Genomic DNA, 24,683 nt, shown 5'->3' on the forward strand with positions numbered 1-24,683 from the left:
AAATACTTTGTGTGATGCTTTACTGAAACTGAGAGAAAAACCTGGTTATTAGTAAATTGAGTTTTTCACTGAGCCAGACTTTTTTAGCATATAAAAATCTAATGAAATAAGGAGTCTTCAGAGAACTGCCAAGGTGGTTTTGTTTAATGGTTTCTTTTATTTAAATATCACAATATATAAAAGGGTCAGAAAAATGGAAAGATAAAAATTTGAAGCATTGAAAATATTATACTTTATAATAAGGAGATTGTTAAGCACTGGGAAATACTACTAATAATTAAAGCTACAGTTTACTGAACTGTTCATCAAGTATGTGTCAAGAACCTCACATTTATTACTCTTCACAGAAACCCTACAGGATGGATTTTTTTTAAATTACCACTTTCATTAGGAAATAGGCTCAAAGAGTTTACACATTTGGTAAATAGCAGAGCTAAGATTTGTGCTCATCATTTACCAATAGCCATATGCTTTTAAATGAGTTAAAACTTGGAAATGTTTGATAAAATGCCTAAGTAAAATGGTAGCTATAATTATTATTTCTGTTCAGTTGTGCTGCTTCCCAAACAAATGCATGGGTGCGCACACACACTTATACACACATAAAGCAAGAGAGCATTACAACATGCTGCCTCCACTATGCCATCAAACTTCCCTTATATCTGCAATTTACAGGCCATTAGAAACCGTAATGAAGGAAACACCATTTTACAAGATGTAATACTTAGGAATAAATGTAAAAATAAAGATGCCTATTGTTTTTGTGAACAACATTGAAGCCCTCTAGCAGGACAAAAAAATCATTTTAACAAATGGGAAAGCGTGTATGTTCTTGAATAGGATAATTCAACATCATAAAGATATGAATGCTCCATGAGTTGATTTATGAATGTAACATGAACCTAATAACAATATTAATAGTCTTTTACCCAAAAACTAGACTAGTGGATTCAAAAATTCTTAGAGATACATCTCTTAATAAGAGACGATTGATTCTTTTTGTTCACGACTAGTTCCCTGATATTTAGACATTAAAATTATTTTTTTAGGTTACAGTCTGAGGAAATTTAGTCTCATAAATAAGTGAATAGGAACAGGTTGCGGGGAGGGAGAATACTTATGGCAGCATCATGCAGTTCTTTGGAACTTCTAAGTTATCTGGTAAAAATCATATAGTAAACTCATGAGAAACTTTTTTAAGTCTATCAGCTGACAACTCGATTAGCTCCTTCAGTTTTTCCATTAGCGTAAAATTAGAAACCACCTATTGTGAAAAGGATTATTTACATCATGATTGTTCCTGTAGACACTAGTATTCCACATTGTCTTTTTGGTGCTCAGAGGTTTTCCGTTACAGCTTTTAATAGTGCTTATTTTAAAATCTACTTACTATGTCTTTGGTTTTGTTCGTTTTTTTTTTTTTAGTTGCATTAAAATCCTCTTCCACTGATAGAAATGGAGGCCAGGATAACTGTAGAGGAAAATTCAGAGAAGGCCTGAACTTGCAAGAAGGAGAATTCTTACTACAGGTAAGTATAGTACCTTAAAATAAGAGCAATTGAAAATGCAAGATTCACCAATTAATATTTATTTATTCCCAGTTCATGTAGCATTTGTGTGGTGTTTTTGCTACTTTATTCTGAACTGCAAATATAGTAATGTGTACATGACCAAGTGGGAGTCATGTGAAGTAGATTAATTAGAGGTCACCCTCTAATCACTTTCCCTGTTAGGTTCTACAAATAGGAAGAACTCTAGCTTATTTTAAAGATTTTCATTTAAGACATTGGATTTATAAACACTTCTTCAGGAATGTGGCTCAATTAAAATAGCTAACTACATTTACTTAATATTTAAAAATTATTCTTAACCCAAATGTATGTTTTTAAATATATTTTATAATTTATATTTAGTTTTAGTAAGTGTGTGTGACTTATTAATATGCTATGTAATTTTTCTCAACAACTGCAAGCCTTCTTTCTATGCTTTAGGCCTGGGAGAGTTTCTAATAGATTTGTCTGTAAAAGCATTTTAAATAGATTTTTTTTTAAAAAATATAGTGTTCTTCTCTTAGAACTGATAGTATGCTAGATTCTCAGCATTCTCAGATATTTATTTTGTTGAAGTAAGATAGACTGAAGCTGTGTGCTAGATCTAATTATCATTATTACATAATAATTTACAGTTCCATCTAGTGAACTGAGTGGAAGAACTCAGTTTACTATTGTAAAAAAAAGTTGACGTTAAGTTTTGGTAATTTCATAAATTCATTCACTGAATGCTGCAGTCTAGCCCAATAATGGGTGATGTTTTTAGTACTCTTCTGTAATTGTGTCCAAATTCCTGACGGCAAAAATTAACTCGGCTTCCATTATCTTAAATAAATTGAATATATTGAAACATAATTCTTCTTTCAACACCCAGCTGAGAATCTTTGTGTTTATATTGACTGATACATAAACTCTCTATTTAGGTCAGAAGAAAACATTCTAATAATTGCCACTTAATGTGATGTATAACACATTTGGAGTTATATAGAAGGTGATAATAAAATTCTTTCTTTCAAGTGAATATATGAACTAACTGACTTAACAGTTGGTAAATTGGTTTAAATTATGGTTCAGTGAATTTAATATTTTCCTAAAATGTTTAGACAAACTATAATATATCCTATGCCAATGAAACAGTATAAGAATAATACTAATGGAAAAATAGAGATTTATGTATTTGTTTATTATCCTAAAATAGGAAACCTCAGGCAATTAAAATAAGTCCACCTGTTATGAATTGTGTTGGGTACCATTTTTAGACTGCTGGTCAGTAGAAAGCATCACGCAATGTGATTTGCTTAGGGCCATGCTTGTCTGTGAAGAAGATGGACAGAAACATTGAAGATGTGAAAATAGCATATTTCATTGTATACAGTTATCATAAAGCCATCTGCTTCATATTTTTAACCTGCAGTTATCAATAAAATGTGGATAGTACCAGAGGTGCAATACACCAAATGACCTGACACTTTAGATTAGAAATATTTTTCTTTGTTTTTAATAAAGGCAAATAAAGAAATGTTATGAAATATTTTATGAAAAATTTAAATATTTTACTTTCTAGATTAGCTTAAACTTATGACTATTTTGTAAAGAACAAAATGAAATAATAAATTAATTTTGTTGCTATTATATTAACTGTTATTTATACATTAACTGTTATTTTATACATTTAAAACAAATCCTATCTGGTGCTGTTTAAAGCTCTGCTTTTTATAATCCTATAACTTCACTTTTTGGTTCTCAGGAATGAAAATTACATATAACAGTACCAATTGTAGTTTATTTTTTATTTATATACTAAGGAAACCTTAACATGATTTTGAGATACATTGGGTAAACTTTTGTGACTAAGACTGAAAAAAAAAACCTTTTTATTAATATTTACCAAATTAGTTCCTTCTTTTGGTTTACTCAGATAATAATTCAATATAAATAATGACCTTGTTTTGCATGGTATTTAAGATCATTTGAGCTCTATGAAAAATTGGTATGCCTCTATTCTTTTGCTTTTTATTTTTGATAATTAACATTTACCTAAAAGAATTTGATACTGTATCCTAATTTATTCTTTTGTCCTCTGGCATGCACTGATGAGTTTCACTACTGAATTTGTTTCATTGTGTAAAAAAGCTCTCCAGAATAATATGAATGCTATCAGTGAGCAGTATTGTCTAAAAAGAAGGTATTTTAAGACAAAACAGTACAGTAATGGAAGTATATACTGTTACTGCCAACCAAATTTAAAAACATTCAATATGGATATGTTTATGATGAAATATTCAAGTTTCCAATCTGTGGAATCTTTATCCTGGGAATATTGTCAGGTTTTATTTATGACCTCTATAATAAAGGACCTTAGATGCCAGCTGTAGTTAAAGAGTGAGAGCCAGGCCACAATCTGCATTTGATAACATGTAAAGGCAGCATATTGTGATAGACTATAGAGTCAGACTGTGTTTAACTTTTTTCTGGCTTTATGACCTTGGGCCAGTTATTATATAATTGTTTACCCCAGTTTCTTCATTCGTAAAACTGGAATATAGCACCTGCCTTAATGGATTTTGGGGAGAATTAAAACCACTCAAATACATGAAAACATTTAAGATCACTAAATAATAGATAGTGTTATCTTTGTAATCAAATTCTAAGAAGTATAATGTGGAACAAGAATCTTGAAGGTGAAAGAATTGGAGTGAAGTTAACTGCATTTCATTTACCTCATCTAATAATGAGTGTATTCACCAAATTGTGTGCACATGGTAAGCACAAGGGTGATGGCTTATTAGCTCAGCCCCAGGAATTAGCATCTGTCCTTTTTGGTAAGTGTTGGATAAACTCATTATTTATGCACCTCTTTATAATTCTCCAGGCACAGTCATGCAAGTCAATCTTTGCTCATTTCCACAACCTTATAGTATTATACCTATATTGAGTGCCAGTTCTACGCCATGCACTGAATTAAATGAGTCCCCATGCCATCCAATAGAGTGCCAGTATGTGAAATGATGACACTAAAACTTGAGGGGGTAAATAACTAAAGCAAAGCTGCACAGCTAGTAAGTGACTGAGACAGGGGTCCAGCCCTAAACTGTCTGACTCCACACTGAGTGTTTCTTACATAAACCTACCACTTCACCACTTAAATAAAAAACAGTCTCAGAAGGGTTAAGGCCTGGCCAAGAATACAAATATGAATTGTACTCAAGCAGGAAGTAGCAAAGGCTTTTAGAATTAAAAGTATGTAACAATAAACACTGAAAGTGAACTAAGATGCTGTTGTTATCCAAATTAGAACAAAGGCATTAATTAACATTGAACTTGAATGACACTAAAAGAATTTTTAAAAGGCAATAGCTTTCAGACTAAAAGAAGAAAAAATATGGAACAGAAAAATAATTAGCCAAAAGCAAGCAAGAGAAAGGGGGAAAAGCATGGTACAGAGAGAACACATACAAAATGAATGAAACATAGATTTATCAGTAATTATATTAAATTTTAAAACATATATATATGCTGTATATCTTTATATCTTGTATTTGTATTATATGTGCCTTACATGTATTATGTTTTCCAATAGAAGTGTTACTATGTTTTGTAATTCTTTGGAAGTATCCAAATTTCAAATTGCATCAGTGCTTAAAATGTCTTTATACAAAAACTACTCTCTCCTACTTAGGTTTCTCTCTTTTAGGATCTAAGTCAGTGTCTTTTTCCTTGTTTTTTGTTTATTCTTTTTTTTATTTGTTCTTTTTAGTTATACATGACATTATAATGTACTTTGACATATTGTACATACCTGGAGTATACCTTCCCATTCTTGTGGTTGTACATAACATGGAGTTACACCAGTCATGTATTCATATATGAACACAGTAAAGTTATGTCTGATTCATTCTACTGTCTTTCCCATTCCTATCACCTCTTCCTTTCCCCCATAGCCTTCTGTCCAGTCCAGTGAACTTCCACTCCTTGCTCCTCAACACCTATTGTGAGTCAGCATCCGCATATCAGAGAGAACATCTGCCCTTTGGTTTTTTGGGATTGACTTATTTTACTTAGCATGATAGCCTCCAGTACCATCCATTTACCAGCAAATACCATAATTTCATTCTTCTTTATGGCTGAGTAATATTCCATTGTGTATATGTACCACATTTTCTTTATCCATTCATCTATTGAAGGGCACCTAGGTTGGTTCCATAGTTTAGCTTTTGTGAATTGAACAGCTGTGAACATTTATGTGGCTATGTCACTATAGTATGCTGATTTTAACTCCTTTGGGTATATGTGGACAAGTAGGATAACTGGGTCAAATGGTGATTACATTCCAAGTTTTCTGGAGAACCTCTATACTGCTTTCCAGAGTATGCACTAAATTTGTAGTCTCACCAGCATTGTATTCATGTACCTTTTTCCCCACAATCTCACCAACATTTATTGTTACTTGTATTCTTGATAATTGCCATTCTCACTGGAATGAGATGGAATCTCAGTGTGGTTTTAATTTGCATTACTCTGATCACTAGTGATGTTGAATTTTGTCATACATTTGTTGATCATTCATTCATATTTCTTCTTCTATGAAGTATTTGTTCAGTTCCTTTGACCATTTATTGATGGAGTTATTTGTTATTTTTTGTGTTAAGTTTTTCGAGTTCTTTATATATCCCGGAGATTAATGCTCTATCTGAGGTGCAGGTAGCAAAGATTTTCTCCCCTTTTGTAGGTTCTTTCTTCATGTTCTTGATTGTTTCCTTTTCTGTGGAGAAGCTTTTTTTTAGTTCAATACTATTCCATTTATTGACTCTTGATTTTATTTCTTGTATTTTAGGAGACTTACTGAGGAATTCGGTTCCTAAGCTGACATGATGGGGAGTTTGGCCTACTTTTTCTTCTAGTAGGGTTAGCGTCACTAGGCTAATGCCAAGGTCCTTGATACACTTTGAGTTGAGTTTTTTGCAGGGTGAGAGACGGGGGTAATTTCACTTTATTACATATGGTTTTCCAGTTTTTCCAGCACCATGGGTTGAAGAGGCTATCTTTCCTCGAATGTATGTTTATGGCACCTTTGTCTAGGATGAGATAACTGTATTTATGTGGGTTTGTCTCTGTGTCTTCTCTTCTGTGCCATCGGTCTTCATGTCTGGTTTTTTTTTGTTGTTGTTGTTGTTTGTTTTGTTTTTGTTTTTTGCCATTCTTCTTATTATAGCTCTGTAATTTAATTTGAAGTCTGGTATTGTAATTGCTCTTGATTTACTTTTCTTGCTAAGGATTGCTTTGGCTATTCTGGTTCTCTTATTTTTCCAAATGAATTTCATGACAGTTTTTTTCTATTTCTATGAAGAATGTCATCAGAACCTTAATAGGAATTGCATTAATGTGTCTAGTGCTTTTGGTAGTATGGCCATTTTGACAATATTCTGCCTATCCTAGAACATGGGAGATCTTTCCATCTTCTAAGGTCTTCAGTTTCTTTCCTTAATGTTCTATAGTTTTCATTGTAGGGGTATTTCACCCCTTTTGTTAGATTGATTCCCACATCTTTTATTTTCTTTGAGACTATTGGGAATGGGATAGTTTTCCTAATTTCTCTTTCAGTTGAGTCATCACTGATGTATGGGAATGCAATTGATTTATAGGTATTAATTTTATATCCTACTACTTTGATGAATTCATTTTTGAGTTCTGAAAGTTTTCTGGTGGAGTTTTTTGGGTCTTCTAATATTCCTGTATTCGTGTTGTCAGCAAATAGGCATGGTTTGGGTTCTTCTTTTCCTACTTATATCTCTTTAATTTCTTCTTCTGTCTTAATTGCTCTGGATAGAATTTCCAGGACTATGTTGAATAAAAGTGGTGAAAGAGGGCATCCTTTCTTGATCCAGTTTTTAGATGAAATGCTTTCAATTTTTCTCTGTTTAGAATGATGTTGGCTTTCACTATGTTGAGGTATGTTCCTATTATTCCTAGTTTTTCTAGTATTTTGAACATAAGTGGATGCTGTATTTTACCAAATGTATTTTTGTCCATCTATTGAGATAATCATGTGATTCTTGTCTGTAAGTCTATTGATGTGATGAATTACATTTATTGATTTTCATATGTTGAACCAACCTTGCATCCCTGAGGTGAAAGCCACTTGATCATGGTGCATTATCCTTTTAATATGATTTGTATGTGATTTGTCAGTATTTTATTAAGAATTTTTGCATCTATTTTCATCAGGGATATTGGTCTGGAATTTTCTTTCCTTGGGGTATCCTTGTCTGGTTTTGGTATCAGAATGATACTAGCTTCATAGAATGAATTTGGAAGAGTTCTCTCATTTTCTCTATTTCATGGGATAATTTGAGGAGGTTTGGTGTTAGTTCTTCAAAAGTCTGGTAGAACTCAGATGAGAATCTATCTGGTCCTGGGCTTCTCTTTCTTGGTAGACTTTTGATGACATCTTCAGTTTCATTACTTGAAATTAATCTGTTTAAATTTTATATGTCCTCCCAATTCAATTTGGGTAGGTCATATGTCTCTAGAAATTTGTCAAGGTCATCAAAATTTTCTGTTTTATTAGAATATAAATTTTCAAAATAGTTTCTGATTATTGTCTGTATTTTAGTAGTGTCTGTTCTGGTATTTTTCATTGCATATTTTAGTAATTTGAGTTTTCTCTCTCTGTGTTAGCTTGACTAATCAATGTAATTGGTTTTTTTTTCAAAGAACGAACTTGGTATTTTGTGATTTTTTTTTTTTTTTGGACCGTTTCTTTTGTTTCAATTTCATTGACTTCATCTGTGATTTTAATTATTTCCTGTCTTCTGCTGCTTTTGGTGTTGATTTGTTCTTCTTCTTCTAGGACTTTTAGATGTAATGTTAGGTTATTTATTTGATGATTTTTCTATCATTTCATGAATGAGCTCAGTATAGTGAACTTTCCTCTTAGCACTGTCTTCATAGTGTCCCGGGGATTTTGATGTTGTGTCACTATCATCATTTACCTCTCTATATTTTTTATTTCATCCCTGATTTTTTTCTGCTATACAATGATCATTCAATAGCATATTATTTAGTCCCCAGGTGTTAACTTCAATTTTTTTATCATTGAATTCTATTTTCATTCCATTATGGTCTGATAGAGTGCAAGGTATTAGCTCCATTTTTTTACATTTTCTAAGAGTTACTTTGTGGCCTAAGATATGGTCTATTTTAGAGAAGAATCCTTGTGCTGCTGAGAAGAAAGTGTATGCAATCATTGATGGCTGAAATACTCTATATATGTCTGTTATGTCTTAAATTATTGATTGTAGTATTTCGTTCTGTAGTTGCTTCATTTAGTTTTTGTTTGAAGAATCTGCCCAGCGGTGAGAGAGGCACATTAAAGTTACCCAATATTATTGTATTGTGGTGTATTTGATTTTTACAATTAAGAATAATTTGTTTGATGTATATAGGTGCTCTACTCTTTAAGCATAAATATTTGATTGTTATGTCTTGTTGATATATAATTTCCCTTGTTGATATATAATTCCCTTAAAGCAGTATGAAATGTCCTCCTTTGTCTCTTATGATTAACTTGGACTTGAAGTCCACTTTATCTAATATGAGGATAGAAAGCCCTGCTTATTTATAAGATCCAAGCAGAGAATGATATGGTTTTTCCCATCCTTTTACCTTCAGTCTGTGGATGTCTTTGCCTATGAGGTGAGACTCTTGGAGACAGCATCTTGTTGGGTCTTGGTTTCCAATCCTGTCTGCTAGTCTGTGTCTTTTGATTGATGAGCTTAGGCCATTTACATTCAAGGTTATTATTGAGATATGATTTATATTCCCATTCAATTTGGTTCATTTCTGGTTTTTAATTTGACTTGATTTCTCCTTTGATTGTCTTTTCCTTTGGTGTAGTTCCTCCCTTTGCTGGTTTTCACTTTTATTTTTCTTCTTCATGAAATATCTTACTAAATGTGTTTTATAGTGCAGGCTTTCTAGGTTTGAATTCTTTCAACTTTTAACATGGATAGTTTTTATTTCATCATCAATTTGAAGCTTAATTTTGCTGGGTAGAGTAATCTTGGCTGGCATCCATTTTCTTTCAGAGCTTTGTATATATTATTCCAAGAACTCCTAGTTTTGAGGGTCTGGATTAAGAGATCAGCTGAGATCCAGATTGGCTTCCCTCTAAATACTACCTGTTGCTTTTCTCTGGCAACTTTTAAAGTTCCGTCCTTATTTTGTAAGTTAGGCATTTTCATAATAATGTGTCTTGGTGTATGTCTGTTGTGCTTTTGTATATTTGGGGTCCTGTAAGCCTCCTGTATTTTATTTTTCATTTCGTTCTTTAGGTTTGGGAAATTTTCTGGTATTATTTCATTGAAAAGATTGTGCATTCCTTTGGTTTGTATCTCTGTACCTTCATCTATTCTGATAAATCTTAAATTTGGTCTTTTTAGCCCATATTTCTCAAAAGTTCTCTTCCTGGTCTCTTAACATCTTTTCTCCATGGTCAACATTTTTTTCAAGATTATATATTTTTTCTTCATTGCCTGAATCTCTGTCTGCCACATGATCTAGTCTGTTGATGGTGCTTTCCATTGAATTCTTAATTTGGTTTATTGATTCCTTCATTTTGAGGATCTCGGCTTGATTTTATTTTTTCAGAATCTCTATCTCTTGATCTTTCACTTCCTGTATTTTCTCTCTGATTTCACTTCTTATACCATCCTTTATTTTGCAGATCAGTTTTATTATGTGTATTCTAAACTCCTTCTCTGACGTTCTTCTACTTTGGTGTCAATGTATCTGTTATTAAAGTATCTTGGTTGGTTTGGGGTCATTTGTTCCCTTGCTTTTTCATGTGTTTGTGTGTCTACCCATCTTATAGTGTGGATCTGAGACAGTAGAATTTCTACCCTGTGGACTGATAGGGTTGCTGAAAGTTTATAGTACCTCACTGTTAAGGGGGAGACAAATAATAACAACAAATGCAAACAATATACAGCATTAAACCAAGTAGTTCTTACTGTGATGTCTACAGTGTTAATTACATAAATAACAGAAATGATATGATCAGTTATTGCCTGCAATAAAACAACACGTTTTCAAAAGGGTTTACAGTTTCAAATGGTAGTCAGGGAAAGGATGGAAGTGATATAGGATATGATGATTATGAGGGAGGAAGAGAGAAGATAGAAGTAAAATATAAAGGAAGAATAAAAGAGAGAACAATAGAGATTGACTCTTAGCAGAAGAAAAGAGAGAATCAAGAGAAACAGGTAAGAGAAAAAAATATAAAGTAAAATTTTAAAAAAATAAAATAAAAGAATGGAAAACAAAACTAAAATATACTAATCAAATGTCCTAGTCCTCAAAAACACTGATTGATGAAAAATAACTGCCCTCAAATTGCTAGAAATGGGAACAAAAACAAATTTGAGTCTATAAATGTCCATGTACCATTAATGTCACAGTTAAACAGAAAAGAAAGAAAAAAATGATAAAAGAAAAAAAAGAGAGAAAAATAATTTTTGATGAAAAAGAATTCTTGCTGTTGGAATTGAAAAGATTCTCAGATTCTCTTCTCAGCAGTTTTTGGTGGGGTCATCTGGAGCATGAGGCTTCACCCTCTGGATTCCTGGAATGGGAAAAGTAACCCCATAGATGAAGTTCCTGGAATGCACACTTTAGGCTTAGGTGAATGCTCTTCACTGAATGCCACTTGGTCTGGAGATTTTAAATTAGCACACTTCCAGGGCCCAGAAATTGCAGGTCCACACTGGAAGACTATACCCCAGGGATCTCCCCTGGGTTATGCTTGTGTGGTGGAGGAGCCGATTCTTAGTCCCCTATATCATCTGCAGCCCCTGTGTTTCCTGGTCTTGGTTTCAGTCTCCAAACTCAATCTCTCCTGCCCCTGCCCTTCTTAATTCCCAGCCAGGAGCATCTCTCCCAGCTGGTCCTGCAAGCCACCAGATTAGTGGGAGATAGGTAGAGCCAGTTGGGTTTCCATGACCAGTTGTCCCCTGTGTAAACCTCTCTTTTCTCTTGGTCACTTAAGCACACTCTATGCTATGCAGTGTATTTACTGGGCCTATGTTTTAGGCCAGACTCGCGTTTGCCGGGAATTGGCTCCCTCAGCTGCCGGCCCCCTTGCTGTCGCTGCCTTTGTCCTTTGCACACTGCCTGCACACGCCCCCCCCCCCCCCTCAACACACAAGAATATTGTGCAGTGCCTTTTAGTTTAGTTGAACATTGTCCTTGATCTCTAAACTCTGTACCCAGACACACCTCAGGCTTCCTAAAACTGTCGATTCCTTTAATTCCCTTTGCTTCTAGAGGGACAGCTCTTCTGGCCTGGCTGTGGCAGTGGCTATGCTGTGGGGATTTCTTCCTTATCTTATTATAGTCAACCTCCTGAGTCCTGATCTGCTTTGAATGTCCAGTTTTATTTTTTTATTTATTTTTTTATTTTTTTTTATTGTAAACAAATGGGATACATGTTGTTTCTCTGTCTGTACATGGCGTAAAGGCATACCATTTGTGTAATCATAAATTTACATAGGGTAATGTTGTTTGATTCATTCTGCCATTTTTTCCCTTCCCCCCCCACCCCTCCCACCCCTGAATGTCCAGTTTTAAATTCCAGTAAATTCCCTTCCCCCCCGTTTTTTGTTCACCCACCTTGCTGAGAAGCAGCCTGTCTGCTTTCTTGGTTTCACACCATGGAGCAGCCAGGAAAGCAACCTCTTCTATTCTGCTATCTGGAAAAAAAAAAAAAAAAAAAAAACAAGTCAGGATCTTTACTTGCTGTCTTCCTCTAAAGAAAGCAGTGTGATGGATAATAGTGAATGAATTCTGTACACTTTATGTTTCAAGAAATGATAGGAATGATATATTTTAAAAGAAAAAAGCTGAAACATGAGGGAAAATAGGAAAGTTACTGTGGCTTAGTTTGAAATTTAGCTGTTCTATTTCTCCACCAAATCAGAAGGTATGAATTTCTTCTACCAAGGTATATGGTGTGTTTGTTTGTGAGATATAACTTTAATCATTTTGAAGAGCTATTTCAGAGATAAAATAATAGCCTTTCTCTGACAGTATTACAATTTTAATTTCCATTACTAATTTTTCAACTTTTCTTCTCTTTTAGGCTCTGAATGGATTTGTATTGGTTGTCACTACAGATGCTTTGGTCTTTTATGCTTCTTCAACTATACAAGATTACCTGGGCTTTCAGCAAGTAAATATACTTTTTTCTTATTTAAACTACTTCTGAAGAAAATGAACTTTCTGCTTTTATTTTGTAGTTTAGGGACAGTTAACCATCTGTATATGTCAAGTATCAGTTAAAATATAGAGAGAGTATAAGAATAAAAAATGTTATATTTGCAACCAGTATATTATTTCAAATCCTAATAATTTATAGCACTATGATTTCTTAAAATTTTGTATGACTCATGGTTATTGTGTTTCTTGTTTCACTTATCAGTAATCTCATAAATAACAAACTTTCAGGCAGGTAGAGATTAGTGGAGCAGACAAGAAAACATTTGCCATAAAATAACATGGTTCACAGAGGCATATGACAACTAAAATTAGTGAGGTACTATGAAAAGTATAAATAAAATGTCATGGTTTGTGCTTTTAATTCTGATTTATGTGGATTATGGCAAAGAAATGGATTGAAGCCAAACTAAAAAACGCGTAGTGATCAGATGGGTGTACAAGGGAACCAACTGGGTATGGAAGAACTGTGAGCAGTGATCTGGAAGTCATTGGAGTAAAACAATATTTAGCTCATTTAATAGCATCGAAAGGAAGGGTGAATAAGTGGATTTATAAAGTATTTTGCATATTTGATCATAAGAACATCTGATATGATTTGAGAATAAATTTTAATTCTTACAGGCTGCTGCTCTGAATAACACTGTCTGTATAATATTATTATATATAGACTGGGTTTTTTTTTACTGTATTATGAATATAATAGAAGCAACTAAAGATTTTTATTAAAGGGAATATGTGTGCTTTAGCTATGATTTAGATGATAATTTTGGTAATTGCCTAATGGATGACTTAGAGGTAATTTAATGCTACTAGATTAATTTTCTAGAGAGATTTAAGGTGACTAAAGTAATAGAATCTGGCTACTGTCAAAATCTAAATTTTAGTTTTCTGTGATTATAAAATAAATATATTAATATCCATAAAAAGTTTGTTTGAAACTTAATGAATTTCTTAATTATATTAATCATGATTTGACATGATTTGTATCATTTGAGGAACTCTTACCTGTATTCCATTTTTATTTCTCAGAAATGCATATAGCCTGGATTTAAGAAAACTTTAATACCTGACACATGGTAGATTAAGTCACCATTTTTAAAGCTGTTAGTTGTAACCCATTAGTGGGTAATGATTCAGTTTGATATAGATCACCATCAGATCTTTTTTTCAGTTTCTTAGAATGGAATGAAATAAAATAATATAGAACACACAATATCATCACGCATAAGATTGTTTCATGAAACTTTTACGTGTGTGTGTGCTCCTATATCTGGTGACAAATACATTTCATACCATTAGTTGCATTAAAAGAGAGAGAGAGAGTGAGAGAGAGAGGTAAAGCTAGGAAAACTAGTTTAAAGGAAGAGACTCAGCACTGAAGTAAATGCAGAGAGGCAAGAGGTGTGAGGGACCTGATATGGTAAAGGCATGATCCCTTTATTCAAATGGAGTCTACCTGTACCGAAAATTTAATACGAAGAAAACTTTTAGGGAACAGTGAAGGAAATAACAAAATGAATACAATTAAGGACAGAAAAGTCAATGAGAACTGGGTATTAATGGAGGGATTCATGAGTTCAGATATAAAAGATCAATAAATGGATAAAAAACATAAGCAGATCTGAATATCGTACATTTAAGGAATGGGGAGGTGACCTATTTGAAGAAAAGGTCACCTCCCCATTGTTGGAAAGTGATGGCAAGTAGCATTGGATTTATCAGTTATAATGCTAGTCTCTCTTTCCAGCTTTTCCTATTTTGAATGACGGGAACTTTGACAATCATTTAATTTACATTCATCACCATTAACAAATAGGTTTTGAAATTACTTCCATAGGCCATATAATGTTCTAGTCAGTGCTTTTATTTCCTTGTCTTTTTTCTTTAGTCTGATGTCATACATCAGAGTGTGTATGAACTTATCCATACTGAAGACCGAGCTGAATTTCAACGTCAGCTGCACTGGACATTAAACACTTCTCAGTGTACAGACTCTGGACAAGGACTTGATGGTAAGAGTGTTTACCAAAGAATGGTATTGGTGGTTTTTGAATGTTTCTGTGAAAGGAGGCTGGGGACCTGTAGGGTATAGAACTCCATGATAAAGGTACGAAAGAGTAAAAGAGGTTAAGCTGTAGCTATAGGCAAGAGCCAGGTCACAGAGCTGTAGCTTTAAGGAATATTTGACAGATGAGAGCTATTGAGGAGTTTCATGTAAGAGAGTAATATGTTTTATAAAAACATTTTAATAAAAATAACCGACAACATCATGAAAGATCAGAAGAATGTACAAAGTTGCAGTTAGAGTACCTGTAAGTTGTTCTGATTAAAATGCACCAAATAAAAAGTAAAGTAGCATATGCAAATATAGAAAAGCCTTTTATTTATTTATTCTTTAATTATTGATACATATTTGAATTATGTTCACACGTAATGCTATTGTAAACATTCTTTCACATGTTGAACATAGGTAGGCATTTCCATTGGGTATGTGCCTGATCATTTCTTTTCTTTGTTGATTTTAGATATACATGACAATAAGATGTGTTTTGACATATTGTACCTACATGGAGTGCAACCCAAGTTGCTTGTGGTTGTACATGATGTGGAGTTACACTGATTGTGTACTCATATATGAACATAGTAAAGTTATGTCTGATTCCTTCTACTGTCTTTCCTATTCCCATACACCCTCCCTTCCATTCATTCCCCTTTGTCTAATACAATGATCTTCTGTACTTCTCCTCCCTCCCTTCCCTTGTTATGGGTTAGCATCCACATATCAGAGAGAACATTTGACTTTTGTTTTTTTGGGACTGGCTTATTTCACTGAACACAGTAGTCTCCAGTTCTGTCCATTTACCAACAAATGCCATATTCTCATTCTTTTTTATGGCTGAGTAATATTCCATTGTGTATATATACCACATTTTCTTTATCCATTCATCTGTTGAAAGGCACCTAGATTGGTTCCATAGCTTGGCTATTGTGAATTGAGCTGCTAGAAACATTGATGTGGCAGCATCACTATAGTATGCTGATTTAAGTCCTTTGGATTTATGCCAAAGAGTGGGATAACTGGGTCAAATGGTGATTTCATTCCAAGTTTTCTAAGGAATCTCTATACAGCTTTCCAGCATGGTTGCACCATTTTGCAATCCCAGCAGCAATGTATGAGAGTATATTTTTCCCCAGAGCCTCACCAACATTTATTGTTACTTGTACTCTTGATAATTGCCATTCTTACTGGAGTGAGATGGAATCTAAGTGTAATTTTAATTTGCAATACTCTAATCACTAGTGACGTTGAACATTTTTTCATATATTTATTGATTGACTGAATTTCTTCTTTTGTGAAGTGTCTGTTCAGTTCCTTCACCCATTTATTGATTGGGCTATTTGTTTTATTGGTGTTAATTTTTTTGAGTTCTTTATATATCCTGGAGATTAATGCTCTATCTGAGTTGCAGGTGGCAAAGTCTTTCTCCCCTTCTGTAGGCTCTTTCTTCATGTTGTTCTTAGTTCTTTCCTTTGCTGTGAAGAAGCTTTTTAGTTTGATACCATCCCAAGTTTATTGATTCTTGGTTTTACTTCTGTGCTTTATCTTATTAATGAAGTCTATTCCTGAGCAGACATGATGGAGTGTTAGGCTCATGGTCTCTAGTCTAATGCCAAGGTCCTGGATCCACTTTGAATTGAGTTTTGTGCAGGGTGAGATATAGGAGTTCAGTTTGAATCTACTACATATGGATTTCCAGTTTTCCCAGCACCATTTGTTGAAGAGGTTATCTTTTTCTATTTTTAGAAAAGCTTTTCCTGATGCAAGCAGTTTTTTCAGAAATGTGTGGAAGTGTTAAGAAAACAGAAAAAGACATTAAAATATGGAAATTATTGACACAGGTAGCTCAATAAAAATGTAAACAGAAATTAAGTTCTGTGCGTTAAAAGAATTGCACAGTAAGTTTTGGTTTTTTGAATCATTTCTGAAAATGAGTTTTTAAATTCAGAATACAGACTCCAGTTTACAAGTTAACATATATTATAACTGTTCAAACACTTAATTTTACCACAAAATGGAAATAAAATTTGTGTTGTTTTTATTTTTACAGAAACTCATGGCCTCACACAGCCAGGAGTCTATTATAGCCCAGACCAACTTCCTCCAGAAAACTCTTCCTTTATGGAGAGGTGCTTCATATGCCGGCTAAGGTGTCTGTTGGATAATTCATCTGGTTTTCTGGTATGGTGCAAAATCTTACACTCACTCTTTCTATGAAGGCATATGAAACACAAAAGAAAAGTTAATTGAAACCATTCTTCTTTGGTCATATCTGAATTCAGTCTTAAAAGTTTACTCAGTGATTTGATAAAGAAAAGTAATTTTTTAACATCATTATTTCAGATTTTGAATATCTTCCATAACTCAGAAATCCTATTCTTTAGGTTTAATTTTTAAAATTAGGGCAATAACAAAAATTCAATCGAATAACATGGCACCCTATATTTTGACTATTTTTAGGGTGTTTTAGGTCTAACAGAATTAAATAGCCTTTCTTTAATAGGCAAATGCTTACTATCTTGGAGTTTAATGCCTGCTACACGGGAAAATTATGTCCTTGTCTACACATCCTGAAAAATGATTGTATTTTGATGATTATAGACTCACGTATGACATGAGATGATGTTTCACTGTGTAGTCTGAACACCTGTGTGGTTTAACAGAGAGAACAGCTTAGGCAGAATACTCAGAGTGAAAGTGGTCTGTTCCTTAACTGTATCCTTAACAGTTCACTCTACAAGTTCAGGAACAGAGAATATAAAACAAGTTGCTTATTCTTTTGTAAATTATTGGGAATTTGAAACAGATAATCAAAACTTAAATTAAGAATTACTAAACGATGTGTGTGTGTATATGCGTTTGTATTTCTGAAGACAGTTTTTCTGACCCTGTTTTAGAGTCGTGCTTTGAGATAGGATTCCTAATACTAATGCTCATGATCAATTATATATTTCTAAGTTGAAATTTCTATGTGCAAAAGAATCTTCTGACTTGTGCTGCTATCAAATTGATGTCAGAATCATCCACTGGGATGATAGTGTTTTAATCAACCAGTTGATCTTTTTCTTATTTAATTGTCTTTATTTCCTATCTTTTAAAATCATTCTTAAATAGAGCTTTCCATTCACATGATTTCATAATGATTCATTTTAATGTTTTAATAAAATTGTATTTTGTCTCCATGAGGAAGATTACTATGATCTATGAAACATACCTTATGCATGTTTGAGAACTAATCTTTTCTTGATGACTTTATCACTGTTTTTTCATTGAGGAGAAATATAGCAAGTGCCTGGTATGCAAGGAGCAGTGGTAGGTGAAAAAGATAGGGCAATTGCAAGCCCAGAAAGTGATACAGATACTCTTCTCAGGACCATTGGAAGCATGGAGTGGTTTTTAGTTTATCCCTCACTCCTCCTTTTGGGATAGTTTTAGTGGGCTCGCTGTGGAGAGAACAAAGTAAATAGCAGTTCCCAGCCTCATGAGCTTGTATGCATTGCTAGGAACCCTGAAAACAACAATGCTGGAAACTTTGAAATTGCAACCGTTTTATATTGTTAATTTTAATGAACTATTTTTGATTTTTTAAGGCAATGAATTTCCAAGGAAGGTTAAAGTATCTTCACGGACAGAACAAGAAAGGGAAAGACGGGTCAATACTTCCTCCTCAGTTGGCTTTGTTTGCAATAGCTACTCCACTTCAACCACCATCCATACTTGAAATTCGAACCAAAAATTTCATCTTTAGAACCAAGCACAAACTAGACTTTACACCTACTGGTTGTGACGCCAAGTGAGTGAAACAACTTTTTCACTTTTATTTCATCAAATGTATATTTTGTCTCAGTGTAGGTTATAATATTATTTATTGTATTAGCCATTATTATTTTACTTTTTTTAGTATATCCTATTAAAATAAGGTACTTTACTTGCAAGGTTCATTCTTCTGATGACATTTATCATTTGTTTTACATTTTATACAAATATTTAATTTTTAGCTCTAGAAGTTTAGTAGTTCTCTAAAAATTATGTAGTAGAGTACTGTTAAGCATTCAGATATCATGTCAACACTATCAGTGCTTTTCTCATGTCTAGTATGGAAATGCAGAGAGGTAATTTGACAAACCCTATCCGCCCAGTGTTAGCATTCTGGATTATTATTGAAGGCTTTATTTTACCTTTTCAGTCTGATCTATCAGATTCACTTTTAACTATACATGTTTTCATAGTTTTATTCAGGAGAAGAGAACAGGCTAAAAGTTAAATTTATGACTATAAGTAAGGGAGCAATTTAGATAGACGTGGTTAATTTTTCTACCTACTGAAGTGAAATTCTAAATGTCAAGTAAAGAATATTTTAGAAAATAGCATATAACCAATGTATCCTGATTACTTATGTTAAATTTTAATTAATTCTTATTCTACTTCTTTTTTAAACAGAGGACAGATTGTTTTAGGGTATACTGAAGCAGAGCTGTGTTCAAGAGGATCAGGATATCAGTTTATTCATGCTGCTGATATGCTTTATTGTGCCGAATTACACATTAGGAGTAAGTTGTAATTCCTTAAAAATATACCTGAAAAAATGTCATATACCATAGTGCATGTTTAAACTATTATGTTAGGGACTATAAAAAGAAACTGAATAAACTACTACTTAATATCATTTTGATTAATGAGAATTACTTTTTGTTCATTAACTCCTGCACACCTGCTGCACAGGAACATTGTTTAATTACTGTAAAAATGGCCGTATTTGACCCATAAAGTTTTGCTCAGAAATTTTTAAATGGCATTAATAATTCATAATCTATGTTAATATAGATTTAAATTTAAAAATTGTCAAGTATTGTGGCATTGGAAAACATTCCATATATAAAATGAAAACAGTTTTCCATCTTTTCTCCCCAAAAAGCTGCTCTCTAGAATTGCATGTGGTACTGAAATCTTTTAACTGGCACTTGCCTTTCCCTTTTTAACACCTCAGATGTTTACTCTTGACTAACATCAAAATAAGTCCAAAGAACTGTTTCTGTGCCTTTGAAATTTGTCAAGATATTTATCAGAATTGGTGATAAATGAACTCTATCCAGAGAGATGTCAGAGGGACCTTGTTTCAAAAATTTTCTTTAATGTATTGATTTGGAGTTTGATAACTTAATTTTTAAATTTGATTTTAGTGATTAAGACTGGAGAGAGTGGCATGACGGTTTTCAGGCTTCTTACAAAACACAATGGATGGACATGGGTCCAGTCCAATGCACGCTTAGTTTATAAAAATGGAAGACCAGATTATATCATTTCAACCCAGAGACCTCTAACGTAAGTACAAAGACTTAGAATATCTCCTGATTTTATTTTTTAATAACAACTTGGTTTATAAATCCTCTTAAGTGATTCCAAGACAAATGAGTCTAGAAATCATCATTGAAAAGCTAAAATAATATGTATAGAAAGAAGAGGGCATAGGTGAGAAGATAAGATCAACACACTTTATTGTGCTGCTGAACATGGACACTGCAGAAAAAGAAACTCCTGAGATTTTCCTGGACATATGAAGGAAAGGTGAAACCTAGTGTCTTCGGTAAAATATAAGGAAAATAAAACAATGCTTCCTTTAAAATGTATTCTTTGAACACAGCAGTGATTTGTAAGGGTTTTTATATATTCTATAAATGAGTCCCTTGTTAAATATTTGCATTGCAAATGTTTCTCCAACTCTGGAGACTTGCTTTCTGTATGTGGCTTGAGGTAAAGATCAAGATTATTTGTTCTTTTATGTATATCAAATTTATAAATAGCATTTATTGAAAAGACAGTTTATTGACAAGTAATCTTTCCCCTACTACACTGCATGTTGATCAGAGAATTTCGTTAGTGGTTTTATTTCTAGACTCTCTTGGTCTAGTTCCATTGGTCTAGTTTTCTATTTTGTGCCATGATTTGCCCTAATTATCATATCTATATGATAAGTTTTGATATCTGAATGCATGTCTTCATCTTGCTTATTTAGCTTTTTTTATTCTTCAAAATTGCCTTTACTTTTCTTTACCCTTTTGTATTTCCATATACATTTTGGAAATAAGTTATCAAGTACCACTAACACATCTGTTGGAATTTTGAATGGGATTATATTGAAACTATTGATCATTTTGGGGAGAATTAACATCTTTATAATATAAAGTCTTCCATTCCATGAAAATGATGAATGTATGAATATATATATGTACCCATGAAAGTACATGGGTATGTATGTACCTATACAGATTTGTACCCCTCAATCAATATTGCTAGAAGATCATCAATTTTATCAGCCTTTTCTAGGATCCAACTTTTGGTTTGTTGATTTTGCTTATTGTACATTTGTTTTCTATTTCACTTATGTCTACTCATTATTATTTCTTTCTTATTTTTATTGTTCAATTGAAAATATTTTTGTAATTTTCACTTTTATTTTTTATTCTTGGATTATTTTAAAATATATTGTTACTGTGCTATTTGGTGTTAGGGGAATCTTTTAGCTATTGTTTTATAACAATAGTAGTGAGAGAACATTCTCTGAATGGATTTCAGTCCTTTGAAATATGTGATGACTTGTTCTCTGATCTCTAGTATGTGGTCCATACTATCCTGTGATGAACTATCCCGTGTGCTCTTGTAAACAATCCATGCTGTGCTGCTTAGGAGTGTGGTGCTCTTTATGTGTCAGTGATCTAGTTTGTTCATCTTGTCTTTTGGTACATTTGTTAATATTTTGTATGCTTGTTCTGTTAGTTAGTAAGAGATTAGTTGTTTTCACTTCCTTGTTACTAATGAGCAGGGCATCTCTTCATATCTTTCTAGGACATTTCCTTTATGAATTGCCAGTTTTTGCTAGTTTTTCTTCTGAATTGTTTGTCTCTCAGAGTCATTGGAGCTCTCTACCTATGCTAAATATCATATTCATATATTAAATTATAAATACATATGTTAAACTATTTCTCCATGTTATAACTTGATTTATGAATTATTTTGCAAAATTATGAAAAGTTTTTGTTTTCACATTGCCAATTGTGCCAGTCTTTTCCTTTAGAGCTTCATTGTTTTATTTTATTTAGACATACCTCTTCTCAGATTCTAAATTTTTTCAGTTAGTTTTTACACTTCAGAAAACAAAAATTTATTATTTCTGCAGGATATCAGGTTAGGCATATGACATAAGCATGAAATTAACTACTATACTGAGTTTTGGGAAAAAATCTAAATCATTTAAATATATTTATCTAAGACACAATATTATCGCACCAGTCATGAGAATAATTTAGGTCAAATAATAAAATCCATGTTCTCTGCTGTGAAACTCAGTTACAGTATATTTTACGTGCTATTTATCTTTTCTAATATCTTCATTTAAATGTTTATGATAAAACTCTTCCTAATATGTGCAGACTTTCTTGTATACAATTTTAGAGATGAAGAAGGAAGGGAGCATTTACGAAAACGAAGTATGACTCTGCCTTTTATGTTTACTACTGGAGAAGCAATGTTGTACGAGATGACTGGCCCTGTTCCTCCTATAATGGATTCCTTACCAATAAGGACTAAAAACAGCACTAGTGGAAAAGACTGTGCTACCACATCAACTCCAGATAAGGATTCTCTCCATCCCAGTTCCATCCTATATTCCATGATGCAACAAGACGAGTCTGTTTATCACTATCCTGCTTCAAGCACTGCATCTTTTGAAAGAAATACTTTTAATGAATCTGTGAATGAATACAGTAATTTGCAAAGCAATATTGTACCAGTGGGAAGTGATAATATCCTAAAACATGAGCTAATTGGACATTCTCAGGAAACAAACCCAACATTTTCTGGAGGTCACACAGGATTCTTTCCAGATAATAAAAATAATGAGTTGTACAGCATTATGAAAAACCTAGGCATTGATTTTGAAGATATCAAACGCATGCAGAATGAAGAATTTTTCAGAACTGACTCTTCTAGTGAGGTTGACTTCAGAGACATTGACATAACAGATGAAATCCTAACATATGTTCAAGATTCTTTAAATAAGCCTACCTTCCTGAGTTCAGGTTACCAACAGCAACAGTCTGTGGCTCTGAACCCAAGCTGTATGGTACAGGAACACCTACAGTTAGAACAGCAGCAGCATCTACAGCACCAGCAAAAGCAAGTAGTAGCAGAGCCACAACAACAACTGTGTCAGAAAATGAAGCATATGCAAGTTAATGGCATGTTTGCAAATTGGAACTCTAACCAGCCTGTGCCTTGCAGTTGTCCTCAGCAAGACCTACAGCAGTACAGTGTCTTTTCAGACTTACATGGGCCAAGTCAAGAGTTTCCCTACAAATCTGACATCGACGCTATGCCTTATACACAGAACTTTGTTCCCTGTAATCAGTCTGTGTTACCACAGCATTCCAAGTGTACACAGTTGGACTTTCCTATAGGAAATTTCGAACCATCCCTATACCCTACTACTTCTAATTTAGAAGATTTTGTCACTTGTTTACAAGTTCCTGAAAACCAAAAGCATGGAATGAATCTTCAGTCAACCATAGCAACTCCTCAGACATGTTATGCTGGGGCCATGTCCATGTATCAGTGCCAGCCAGACCCTCAGCACACCCATGTGGATCAGATGCAGTACAATCCAACAATCCCAGGCCCGCAGGCATTTTTAAACAAGGTAAAGGATAGAGCTAAATAAACCCTTTCCATGATTCTCCCTACCTTATAAATAAATAGATACGTTAAAATATGTTACTGATTTTAATCTATTATCTTCTGTGTTTATAGACATAGACTTTCTCATTATATCTGTGATATAATTATATCTTGTTACCCCTGCCCACATTCTTGAAAAAGTAAACTGGCTGACTTTTTGTCATGAGAATCAAGATTAATGTCATAATTCAGATATGTCATCAGAACCCTTCTAGCAGCAAGGACACTTCAAATCAAAAAGTGGTTATTTAAAAAAAAATATGATGATAATATCTGCTCTCTATGACTATCCAGGAATATGTTTTCATTGATGCCTTTCTGTTAGAAAATATTAAGTTCATTTTAAAGTATATCTAAGTTAGTTTTGAAGAATATCTTGACCACATTAAGTTCATTGACCTCTCTTTACTCTACATTTAACAATTCGCAAATGTCACTTGAATCTTTATTCCTAATTGTTTCATCTGGCTTTTTTCATACATTCAGTTTGATTGTATATGAACTTTTTAGTAGAAAATGATGGTGAAGGTTTTTCTTATTCTCATTTCTGACATCCTTTAATTATATTAAATTTTAATATTCAGGATATGTACACAGTGGAATATTTTTCAGCTATAAAAAGGATGAAATCTTGTCATTTGTGTCAGCATGAATGAAACTGGAGGACATTATGCTAAGTAAAAAAAGCCAGACATAGGAGGATACATACCACATGATCACAGTCACATATGAAAACTGAAAGCATTGATTTCATAGAAGTAGAGAGTGGAGTAGGCCAGGATGGAAGAATGGAAAGAGGTTGGTTTTTGGGTACAAATGGACAGATTAGAGGAATAAGTTCTGGTGTTCTGTAGCACAGTAGGGTGACTTAATTAACAATAATTTATTGTCAACTTCCAAATAGCCAGAAGAAAGGACTTCAAATATTCTCATCACAAATAAATGATAATTTTTTGAGGTACTGGTTATCCTCATTGCCCTTATTTGATCATTATGCATTATATGAATGTATTGAAATATAACCCATAAACATGAATTTACAAATATGAGTTTATAAAACTGTAGAGAAC

General features: G+C 33.3%; 1 protein-coding gene across 1 annotated transcript in view; it reads left to right on the top strand.

The window, feature by feature from the left end:
* The window catches only part of Ahr (aryl hydrocarbon receptor), a 51,893-nt gene that overhangs the window by 23,381 nt on the left and 3,829 nt on the right, over window positions 1-24,683 (top strand). The window contains exons 3-10 of the mRNA XM_047561858.1: window positions 1,426-1,529; window positions 12,688-12,777; window positions 14,713-14,836; window positions 16,934-17,064; window positions 18,474-18,676; window positions 19,324-19,433; window positions 20,064-20,205; window positions 22,333-23,575. Coding sequence (XP_047417814.1) covers window positions 1,426-1,529; window positions 12,688-12,777; window positions 14,713-14,836; window positions 16,934-17,064; window positions 18,474-18,676; window positions 19,324-19,433; window positions 20,064-20,205; window positions 22,333-23,575 — 2,147 coding nt within the window. The remainder of the gene's footprint in view (window positions 1-1,425; window positions 1,530-12,687; window positions 12,778-14,712; window positions 14,837-16,933; window positions 17,065-18,473; window positions 18,677-19,323; window positions 19,434-20,063; window positions 20,206-22,332; window positions 23,576-24,683) is intronic.

Source organism: Sciurus carolinensis, chromosome 8 (assembly GCF_902686445.1).
Source record: "Sciurus carolinensis chromosome 8, mSciCar1.2, whole genome shotgun sequence".
In the NCBI taxonomy this organism is placed as follows: Eukaryota; Metazoa; Chordata; class Mammalia; order Rodentia; family Sciuridae; genus Sciurus; species Sciurus carolinensis.